General features: G+C 35.5%; 1 protein-coding gene and 1 non-coding gene across 2 annotated transcripts in view; both read left to right on the top strand.

The window, feature by feature from the left end:
- LOC149080815 (uncharacterized) overlaps positions 1-12,401 on the top strand; it is a 48,750-nt gene that overhangs the window by 1,124 nt on the left and 35,225 nt on the right. Inside the window, exons 2-7 of the mRNA XM_089237492.1 lie at positions 1,791-1,891; positions 2,432-2,586; positions 2,757-2,887; positions 5,953-6,088; positions 6,413-6,522; positions 6,935-7,062. Coding sequence (XP_089093618.1) covers positions 1,791-1,891; positions 2,432-2,586; positions 2,757-2,887; positions 5,953-6,088; positions 6,413-6,522; positions 6,935-7,062 — 761 coding nt within the window. The remainder of the gene's footprint in view (positions 1-1,790; positions 1,892-2,431; positions 2,587-2,756; positions 2,888-5,952; positions 6,089-6,412; positions 6,523-6,934; positions 7,063-12,401) is intronic.
- Positions 3,544-3,615, top strand: TRNAA-GGC (transfer RNA alanine (anticodon GGC)). The gene has a single exon. It is a non-coding gene; the product is annotated as a tRNA-Ala (tRNA).

Raw genomic sequence — 12,401 nt, forward strand, 5'->3', positions numbered from 1 at the left:
TTTTTTTTTTTGAAGAATACATTTATTCACTTCCACTTATACAAGAGAGGGGGGGGGGGGGAAAATACACAACATATTATAGACTGACATAAATATTGATTATTTGATATTTTAATCAAAGTTATAGAGGAGATAAATTATGTAAGCCGAAAAGATTATGGGAGAAGATTCTTGGCATTTGTAGGAAATTCTAAGGGTTAAAAATTAAATAATAAAAATTCATTGAACATAAAAATTATTTGAAATTTTATTATTTTTTTAAATTTAATGCAGATGCTATCTTTGTTAAATATTTGATTATGTATTTTTATAATAGATGACAGCAAATTTGTTCTGGATGAGAGAAATATTCCCCCTTCAAGTTTTTAATTTTTTAATATATAATAAATCTTCCACACTAGCACCTGATATATTTTTGAATCTTCAATTTTTTTTTCAACTCCTGGCAGCATGTTGATTGAATATTCCAGTTTTTACTATTTCCAACATTGATTAATTTTTTAGCTTGTTTGTTAAGATAGTTTTCATTTCTATAGTTCAACAAACTTCCATGGCGAAGATATTCTTCAACAAACTTTAAGGCTATAGCCTCTGGCCACTTCACCATCCTGTATTTCTGTGGAATTCTAACGAAATGGTAGAAGATGGAGCATAAACAGGTTCATGCTTGAGCTCAAAATAAACCCCTCCGTGAGAGAGCAAAAAGATCCCTCCAGAGCAGCAGGTCACGCCCACTGGCGCATGCGCATAGTGAAAAAAATAGCACTTAAAAAAATGCACTTAACCGGAAAAAATAGAATCTTTTTTATTTCACTTAACCACTAAATCACTTGTGCACTTGCCAACTGAAGCCGTGTAAACGGCCCTTATCGTCTGCATACATTGTAACGTACTTGGTAACTTAAAATTTAGTTACCAACTTAATCACTTACCCCATGTAGTGTGACTGCTTACAAAAATACCCATTGAGCCAGGGCCCTCTTAACACATGCACCCACTTAGGCACAGCCCGGGACTTGAGTGCATAGTAGGGGCCCCTACTGCAATGGAGTTTGATACTATTTTTTTGTAAAATAAGTAGATAAATTTGTACATAAGTATTCTCAATATGGTGGGGGCACTGATGCTGCTAAAACAACCCTCATAGAACCAGGGCCATCTTAAAACATAAGCCAATCAAAGCATGGCCCTGATATCAGTAAGGGAACCTACATGAGATGATGTCTGGTACCATGATTTGCGAGAATAAGTAAATACTTCAGCTGCTCTTTTTGCCAGAGGGCCCTGGAAGGTGAGACGACACTGCATAGGACTCCCCCCCACCAAAAAAAACCCCTCACTGATGCCCAGCCTGTCAGTTAGTAAGGACTAGCCTAAAATCTAGAGTTTACTTGGGAGAGCATACAGTTATTGTTATATACAGTCGTTGCTCGTTATAACGACCCCATGCTATGGTGACAATTCCATTACAACAACTAGTAGGATAGGCCCAATTATTATCACCTTTCATCATTGACATGCTGAAGGCCCAATTTGTGTAAGAAAACAACTGCCTTTGACGAGAGCTAAAATTGTGCTGTGCTCTTCATCAAGGCAACATACCTGAATTGACCAAAAACATTCTTGCCTCTCTATGTAAGATTTATCAGATCACCTACATAATCCTGATGATGCACTGAAATTTGATCATAATATATGTAACCATTCATTAAAAAAAAGTTTATACTATTCTGAAATTGTTGAACACGACTTTTGATAATTCTTACGATTCCTTCTTTGTTTATTTCCAGGGGATATTGCAATAGATGGATTCAATCAAAATTTGACTGCTAGTAGTTTCCTGAATAGTATTTCCAATGAGCATGGCACTCTCCTGCACCTTGCGACAAAAGTAATTCTATATTCTTATTACATTTCCTACCAGGTTTGAGTAATCACCTCCCTCTACTCTCCAAGAATCAATAGTAATGTCCCTTCACTTTTAATCAGGGCTGCATGTAGAAAGGAAAATTGGCTCTGTTGCCTGAGGCCAGTGTCCATTTTGGTGCCCCCCCCCCTGATTTTAAATCAGAAAGCAGTACATTCAGCACCATTTCTGATCCAGTGCCTGGGGCTCAAGTTCTTCCTGCACTGCCCTAGTTACGATCCTGCTTGTAATGTTTAATATTCTGTTCACTCAAAATATGACAACCAATAGCAAGGGTACTGTTAAACTTTTACTTAATTTAGGTTTCCACTTTCCAAAACATTGGTGCAGGTACACGCCTACTTCCTACCAATAATTAATTGCTTGTTCAAACCTGTATTTTATGCCATTACAGTACCCAGCACTGCTGGTATTTGCTTTAAATAATGAAGTGTGTTTAATTTTGTATACTGTGATGGTTTTTCCCCCAAAATATCATTAGCTGCTTTTTTCTTTAATTAATAGTTGAAGCATGTTGATATCGTCCGAACATTATTGACCTCTGGAGCAGATCCAAGTGTGTTGAGTCCGGATGGTCGTACTGCATATGAACTGGCTGAGAGTGATGGAATGCTTTCAGCGTATACGGAAGAGCTGTTGAAATGTTCTGCGAGATCTGAGTTAGTACATCTAATGATACCTTATTTATATGAGAGTTGTTGCTTTTTATCACGTGAATCATAATTTTAAACTTTTTGTGAGAAGAGGAAAAAAACAATGATTGATTTTGGGTCTTAGACTATCATTAAACACGAACACTTTGTACTAATACATGTAAATCTTGTTTCAGCATTGACAGAATTGACCAGCTTTTATCGGCAGGTGTTCCTATTGACAGTATTGATTCACCATCGAGTGGAAACACGGCTCTACATTGGGCTGCTAGTTTTGGAACTGACAGGGCAGTTAAATATTTAATTGGTATGTTTTTCTGTCTTTCTTAAATGTAAAGTATCTGCATATTGTCATGCAATACAAGAATTCTTGATAATTTATGTTTTTTGTATGTATTGTACAAAGGTGTAAAATCATGATCATCTAAAATACATAATAGAGTGAAATATAACTTTGGCTACTTTTCATAGTGAAAGTGACAGCATCCGTGAAGTGACAGTGAAAAAAAAGGAAAAACACGTAAAAAAGTAAAATGTGCAAAAAGGCAACTTTTAGATCAAATTTTTTTAACAAATAGCCTACACTTGTACCCAGGTTTGATGGATCGTGATTTTTCTGAATCAATTGTTCTTAATAATATAAACATAGCAAGAATATTAATTTATGACATGAATGTCGCTCTCCACTTGTTAATACAAGATATACGGAAGACTGGATGTTGTGAAGATATTTATTATTTCAGATGTTTATTTTTTAAGGAAGGAAAAAACTCATCTCTGCCTCTACCGGGAGTCGAACCCGGGTCCCTCGATTGCCGGACGAGTGCTCTGACCACTAAGCTACAGAGGAGATAGAGATTTTCCTTCGCTAGAGCGTATATATGCCGAACGGAAGGAAATGCCGGAAGGAAATGCCGGAAGGAAACGGAAAGGAATATGCTCTAGCGAAGGAAAATCTCTATCTCCTCTGTAGCTTAGTGGTCAGAGCACTCGTCTGGCAATCGAGGGACCCGGGTTCGACTCCCGGTAGAGGCAGAGATGAGTTTTTTCCTTCCTTAAAAAATAAACATCTGAAATAATAAATATCTTCACAACATCCAGTCTTCCGTATATCTTGAATATTAATTTAGTTAAATTTTGTAGTAATCGTCACCAAACACCATGTACACATCTTTTGTCTATGACACCAGCCTTGAATTCACCAGTTCATGACAGCAGCTTTAAATCATCAGGTGATACCTCATACTGACTTGCATTTGTATCCCTCATGTCTCCTTGTTTTATGTACTGCAGATGGTTTTGTAGGAAAAAAAAAAGAAATTTAAAAATTTACTTTGAAACCTAATTTTGCTCATAAAAACATTGAAAATCTTACTGCGTAAATCTGTAGTCCCATTGCCTTAAGTTTTAGGAGCTCAAATACTTTCGTGATAGACAGTGCTGTGGTTGAAAGTAGGGATATAGCATTTATTTTGTTAAAGCAAATATCTCAGTATTTTTCAGTATTTTTGTTATTTAATATATTTGAAAACCAATGACCATAATATATTCAAAATCTAATGAAGGACTGGACTCACCTCGCTCTTCCGATCTCAGGGAGATGTTGAAGCATTCTTGAAGAATGGATGTATCCAGAATTTTATTACAATTTCATTTATGAATATATGTAACAGAGTAAAAAGAAACCTGCCTACAGGTATATAACTGATAATAATCTAAGAATAGCAGTCTGAATCAAACTTTGTAGTGTCTTTAGCTCATCTAGACTTTGCTCTAAACAAAGTTTTGTTGATGGAAGTTTGTCCATTCCATTCAATGTGCATTGGAGACTTTATTGTCATGCACTTTGTTCGGTATTTATCTTTGCAAAAATTTAGAAATATAGTAAGACTTCATTATAACCCCCTATCTCTTCTAGCATAACCCTGCTTGTGATATCAGATTTTATAGTTCCTTGCCAGCATAATTAGCACATTTTTTTCCTTCATTATTAAGTCACCCAACCAACCTATGAAATAATTTTTATGCTGTCCCCAGGAATTAATGTATACAAGGATCTGACTTATTTAATTTTTTTTTATTGCTAATTCTTTTTGGATAGCTCCAGTTGCAATAAAAAGATTAAACTGAATTTATGTTAATAATTCAGGCATAATAATTTCATTCAGCATCACAACTTTACTGTTTAGGATTTGTCTTTTGTGTTATCCAGTTTGTTTGATGAGGTAGCTGCATAGTTCATAGTTTTTTATTATGAATGCCTTGAAGATTTTACAATTCATATAAAAATATTTCCTTTCTAAAAGTATCAACTTGGATCAAGAACTGGAGTGTAATTATTGTTTTGGATGGAATTGATGATTTTTGATGAATTTTCAAAGTTTAATAATTAATTATACACATATACAGGGTGATTCTAAATTCATGGTCCAAACTTTAAGAAGTAATATAAATCCCCCTCCCCTAAACAAGTATTTTTCGTCATAGAATTTGTAGTCAAATTCGTAATAGCAAACATGGTAGAGGATGTTTATAGGAAGTTCCACAAAAAGAAAATATAATGTTTTCCACCTTATTTGCCACGTTATGTGCTATCAACCAGTGGAAGGAGCAGGAGATTTTAATGTAGTAGGTCTCCTCATGGTGAAATCTGGATAATTCGAAATTTACCATAAGACATTATACCACTTGTCATTGTTTGGCGCAGCACAACCTTGATGGTCCTCACATGAATGAAAACCCAACTCCAATTCAGTCTGAAGGTGCATGTTCACCAATAAAAACCAAACTTTTTTTAAATCAAAGTTTTATTTTTATTCATGTGTGGACCATACATCAAGGTCATGCTGCACCAAATAATGACAAGCCAGGCACATATCCAGCCAGAGAAATGTATTAGGAGGTAATTTATTGTGTAGGTTCGTTTGATTGCTTTGTAAAAAGTGGGACACCGGCAAGTTTTTTCCATTATTATTCAGCTCCGGGTAGGAGTGATTGTCCTATCCAATACCTCACTAGAGATAGTGTGGTTCCCCCTGGATCCTTGCTGTGATAAGAGATACAATGACTTATGACTTGTGGTAGATTGTGTGTTACCCAGGTTGCACCATAAGGAAGCCTACCACATTACAACTCCCCATGCACTCTCAAATGATTGATATCACATATCAAAGCAAATACATTAGAAAAATAACATTTTTTTGGTGAAATGCTGTTGTACATTCATTAAAAGAACCCTCTACTGCCTTCGCTATTGCGATTCAACCACACTGACCAAAAATGCTTGTGTGGTATATTTTTATCACCTCTTACAGTTTATCCCATGAATTTAGAATCACCCTGTATAGTTTTTAAATATCTTGTTATCCTCAGAACAAGGAGCTTTGGTTAACATAAGGAACTCAAATGGATCAACTCCACTACATGATGCTGTGTTGCGCAAGGATCTCAACCTGGTTAAGGTTCTCCTTGAAGCTGGTGCTGATGCATCATTGATGTGTTCCCATGGGTGAGCTGAAATTCTACTGATTGACTGAACTGAATATTTCAATTTGTTTGTAATTGTAGATGTTGAAATCAAAATTTATAATTGCTTATGTGAATTTTAAAAAAATAATGCATTTTATTTTTATATGCGTCAGTAAAATAGAAATTTTTACTTGGTACTAATATAATAATAATAAAAAATGTTAATATCCAACCCCAATGGCAAAGGCAAATAGCAGGAAAAATGCTAATAAGCAATATAGTATATTGCAAAGGTTTGGCATTTATTTATTGGCATCAATTTAGCTGTTTATGCAGTCCTCTAGAGATTTCTGTTCTATTTTAGGAAAAACAAGAACAAAACTGCATTTGACATGTGCAATGGTGATGAAGAAATTTTGAATCTGTTGAAAGCGTACTGCAGTCCTAGTATACAGAGCAAGAAATTGAACAATGGTGAGTGTTGCACCTTTTTCCAAACATAAGGAAGACCCTCTTCCATATTTATGAAATCCCTTTGAATAGGAGGTGAAAGACACTTGACAAAAGAAAATTAAGGAGACAACATAAAATGTTATTATTGACTATTTTGAATAAAAGATATTGGCTGATCTTTATCTGTCAATAATTGTACATTTCATTTTATATTCTAGTCTGTAATTTATTTCAAGGTTTTAATTCCTATAAGCTTCTTTATTGCTACCTTAATATTCGTCAGTCAAATCCAGCAGGTCTGAAAGCAGTGTTTTGAATTTTCATTAATTCTTTTCATTACTGTATCTTACAAAATTTGATTGTGCATTTCAGATTTAAGATAACTGCTGCAAGCGTTGAAAATTATCTGAAAACTTCCATTTAATTATTTCAGAAGATACAAGTACAGGCAGCTGTTCCCTGGAGTCACTGCGAATGGAGAATGGCCTTGCAGAACATGTTGGTCGTTTGTCTCTTGTCTCGTTGGACGATGTTGCAAAGCCAGATGCTCCATTATTTGCTGTGAGTATTTGTTTATATTTTTGTTCTAATGGAAATGATGTCGTAAAACATATAAATGGTTTTTGAAACTTTGATTCATCATTTTTTTTCTTTAAGAAATACAGGGTGTTTGCAAATTATTTAGGAAAAACTGGAGGAGTGATAGCACCCATCAAGACGATCAATATTAATAATGGAACTTATGATCCCAATACACTCACGGCCGTATTCATCATCACAGTTTAATACTAGAAAATGGATTGCTGGAGTATATCTAGAAAGATGGGATGGAGTCAAAATTACCCCCCATAGTTTTTACAATTTTCGGATATCTTAATGTTTTAAATCACGGTATATCATTTTTAAAACATAAATAGAGTTCTAACAAAAGGTGAAACCACTGACCTGTCAATATATTTTGTTTTTATCTAGCAGTCAAAGCATTCTGTGCAAATCATCTCTCTCTCAATGCACATTTGCTGCGCACTGGTTTTTTTGTATTGCGTACAAGATTGAAGTGTTTTATTGTCTCTGCAGTTCCTTCTTACTTGGCATTTCTGTCGTTTTTTGTCTCCATCAATAGGTGTTTTGCATATTATCGTATTTTGAATTGTAGTTTTCAAGTTGAAATACTCAGCACAGAGTTCTTCACATAATTGCAATATGTAAGTTCTCCTAGTGATTTTTTTTCCTGTCACTGTACAAAATCCAAGCATTTATCACTGACATATCCAAAATGTTAGAAAATACATGCATTGGCCAGTGACAAATTCCAGTCTTGGTCTTGTGTAATCACACCATTTGATCCACGATGTTGACTCCATATTTAGTTTTGTTACAATAAGCAACTGTTTCTGGAGTCTTTTTTTCATTAACATCAGTACGAAGTAGACTCAGAGCTTGAACATTTTTATTCTTTTTTCCTGATAGGATGTTTTTTATGTGATCAACGAATGTCAGCGTGATATCAGTTCCAGTTTTGAATATGATCGATGAGTATAGATCTTGTTTCCTGTTTTTGCAGTTGGTGGCACCGTACGGTGGTTTTTTCAAAGGGTCCCAACCAAGCCTGTCGATTTTGATTTCAAAAATGCACATAATCTCAGTGATGTAAAATAATTATCTGTTGTGTTTCGACCTTTTCTTAGATAAGGTTCGACTAATCAAATTACAACATGTTCATGGACATTTTGATTTGCTGGTGTGGTGTTATCTGCTCCAGTGTAAAGAAATCCATTTAAAATATATCTGGAGTCAGTGCAGGCAAGAAGCCAGCATTTTTTCCCAAATTTATCTGGCTTACTTGAGATATACCAGTGTTTCCCAAACTTATTCAGCCCATTACCCCCTTTTCAAAAACAAAATTTCTCATCGCCCCCCTGGAAGAGATGTTAAAAACCCACATATTAAAAAGTTGGAAGATGCAGTGGCGAATTTTTGATTTTTTTGCATAAATGTTTTCCTGAAACATTTCTAGTATTAAAAGGGTTAAAAATTCTAAAATAATTACAATTAAGAAAATTACAGTAAACTTCATTGCAAAACAAAAAAAATTAAAATTTGTGAATTATAAAATTATAAACATATGCATAGAACACAAAACATATGCATTTAGTTGCATTTATTGTGGTCAAAGTAATATTCACATCACACAAAACATATCCATTAATGTTAAAATTATTTAAAAATACAGACACAAAACTACAATTGTTACTTAGTTTTAATAAAAATAATTTTATTATTAATAGATGTTTTCTAAGTGTGATGATTGTCGCTTGGTTTTACTAAGCAGCGTTCTCAAATCCTCACAATTGAATATCTGTAGGTGATTTCGATTTTTGTCGAAAGATTTGTGACTGCATTGAAACGTCTCGCACGTGAAAAATGTTCAGCTACATTAGAACCTCTCAATAACGGATACTCATGGTAGGGCCGTCTTAAGAGTATCATGAACCCCCCCCCCCCCCGTCAAGTGATTTTTCTAAGGCCCTACCTGGGAACTTCTCAAAAAATTCAACTACTTCTCGTTTTTCTGAGCCCCCTCTTTTCTTCAGGAGCCCATGCGTTAAGATGGCACTGACTCACGGGACCAAAAATTTTTGCCGCTAACAAGGAGTGTCTGTTAATGGATAGTAAAATAATCAGTCTCAACGGGAGTCCGGAGTCCCGTTGACGTAATTCAAAAAGTGTTTGATAACTGGAGGTGTCCGCTAAAAACAGGGAGTGTCCGTTATGGGAGATTCCTCTGTATATCCCCATAAATTCCAGGCACGGTATTTGCTTTTACAGAAAGAAAAACTAATAGCCATCTTTAAATTTTAACTTCACACCGTCTGTTAATGATATTTCTGTCAATTTTTCTTGTAAATGTGATAATTGATATTGTTGGAGATTGAAAAGAAAAGTATCGAAAATTGTTATTTTTTTCATTCAGTACAGATTATTTATTTCATTGCAGATTGTAAGGATCTCTTGGGATGATCAGAGAGGTTACATAAAAAAAAAATATATTATTTTAATCTCCCTCTCCCCATTGTCAACTGCACCTTACACATTCCTGAAACAATTTAAACTACATTTAACATGTGTTACGTACTCCTATGAAATCGCGTATCCAGAAATTTTATTTCATACAAAATTATTCGCACCAACGCATGTTGGAGTTGAGTGTTCTACTTTGACATGGAACACAAAATAAGGTTTTGATGATAAGTTCCGGTGAATGCATAAAACTTCATTGATGATAAAATTCAGCTAGTCATTATTCAAGTTTGAACAAAGCCACTTGCAACACGGCTTAATTAGAAATTATATATATATATATATTTATTTAATATGGAATTGATGGAAACTACTCGGCGGTTTCGATTTTATAGTGACCGTCTTAGAAATATGCGCACAGGGCTATCCAATTAGAATTAGTGTTGTTGTAACACACTAAATACGCAATCGTGTTCACTCTCTTTGAAGCATGGGTCGGCAACCAAATTTACCTGGCAATCTACTGCTTTGACTTTTCCCCTTCGAAGTTTTAAAATGTGATCATTTTTCTTGCACCACGGTCATTTTCTGCACACGAGGGCTAATGAGACCGGGACCTACAATTTATCCCCGATTCTGAACGGCAGGCTTATTTTTTATACTCATCGAGAGGTTGGTGCGCTAACCCCTCAATGGGGGACTCCCTGTGGTAGCAATTTTTTGCTGCGGTCAAGTCGCCATTTTTTGTTGTCCCCCTGTGTCGGGGAAGTCTTTCTGACAAGGACAAACTGGGTATCGAACTCGCAACACCTCTAAACACCCTTTGGTACTTTAGGCGAGTATCTTATCGACCGGGCTACCACGCCCGTTTCAAAATTTAATCGTTAAAATAAGGGACTACGAATAATATCGGGGGACTACAATTGACATTCTCTCCCTCTTTGGTTTCTTCTACATATAATTCTGAATGACAATCATTCTAAATATTTACTATTGCTTTATGAATATATCTGAAATCTCGTTAGATTGCAATGAATTTCAACCCTTTCAGCTCAAACATATTAAAAGGAAAAAAATTCGGATGAAACCACGCTAATTAAACGTAAAAATACAATAAAAAATATTTTCAGAGAGATATGATTGATAATATAATTATATCCTTAAGTAATACTATTAATATAGAGCGCAAAAAACCAACGATGTTCACTAAAAATACCCGGAAATTCATTGCCGTTTATTTCCGTGTATTTTTAACGAATATTGTGGTCTTTTGCGTTCTACATTGCTAAAAAGGTAATTTCATCATACTATTAATATACTACGATGCTTAAGAATGAGTCGATTTCGAATTGAGTAGAATCACTCTTGGAAGGTAGTACGAAAATGCATCGTTTTCTTTCCAGGAAAAACACTACATAAGTTACCGTAAAAAAAATTTCAATTCAAAAAAATAAATTTTAATAAATTTTCTACTAAACCGACACCATCGTGAGAAGAAATTTCTATCATCCGATGCTGAAGGAGCGTGTATCGCCCCATCCGTATATTCTTTGCAATATTCGAAGGTGAAACGATGATTGTTTTCGGAGATATTACCAAAATTTCTCTTTTATCCTTATTGTCATAATCAGTGCGGTTACAAATAGCGCTCTTGATAAGCATTAATAGATAGCATAGGCACCGAAACCTAAAAGTTGAGTTCCTTTGAGCCTCACTTCCCCAATAAAATTTTTAAGGCGGTGCTAACCCCCCCCCCCCTCCCACAATTAATTTCTAAAAATAAAATGCAATGCACGTTCTCTTTGTCCTACGTACACGCTTGAGTCTCGTGTATACGGGACGACAAGCAACTTTATGCCCCCCCCCCTCCAATATTTTTTTCATGTCGGTGCCTCTGATACATACTATTGCCCAAGTGCCTTACTCAAGTCATGAAAATTGGTCAATATAAGAGGATTTAGTAGCATCAAAATTTTGATGAAAAAAATACATTATTGTACTTACGGTGTGGATTCAACAAACATCTTCCGCATTACATTCATTTCTTTTTGGACACCATCGAAATTACAAATACAAACACAAAGGCCCCAAGAGGCAAATCACCCAAAGAGGTGGCTGAAGCTGATATGCATGTTTGACCCATGAAATGGAGGTCCATCCGTTGTGTAACAAACACTTTATATATGTGACTTCTAAATTCAAGACTGCTCGTCTGTAATTCATATTTTGCTACTTCCACACATTGAGTTTAAGTAATTCACGAACTTGAACGAATACATTACAAAAAATGTTCTATTACGGCAGTTCCTCAAAGTGAGCGTCGGGATTCCTAGTGGTGTCGTACGAGGTGTTGACCATTGATGTTTGTGTCTGTTCCTAAGCGGTTCTTTTATAAAAAAAAACCAGCATACACAAAAAGACCATAGCCGTAGGTGAATGAACAGTGATGCTAAAATCATGCCCCCCCCCACCCGCATCCTGCTGCAGGGTCCCGAGGCTAGGCTCTTTGGCGGGCCACAGTCTGTATTGAATTTATAATGCGAAAAAAAATGAGAATCGTCTCGGGGCCCTGAAACCAGAACACTGATACCAGCTGCACTTTTTTGGGGGAGTTTGATAGCTCCAATAATGAACAGTCATTAGTAAAACCAGTCATTCCCAGATGGTGTTGAAATCTGCGACAGAAGCTTTTATCAATCAATTACAATACAATTACAGTTACAATACAACTGGAATGTACAGCGCATATTAAAGGGGGGGGGGGTACTTTAGCTCTACTTCCTTCTGAACAGATGAAACAAGTACAACTATACTGTGTGCAATTCTTAGTTTTTTGTTTTTCGCCCATAGGCACGGATATTCACGAAGGCTTTTTTCGG

This window comes from Pholcus phalangioides, unplaced genomic scaffold (genome assembly GCF_987345545.1).
Source record: "Pholcus phalangioides strain wild (caught in Gottingen) unplaced genomic scaffold, Ppha-v1.0 ptg000010l_1, whole genome shotgun sequence".
Taxonomy (NCBI): domain Eukaryota; kingdom Metazoa; phylum Arthropoda; class Arachnida; order Araneae; family Pholcidae; genus Pholcus; species Pholcus phalangioides.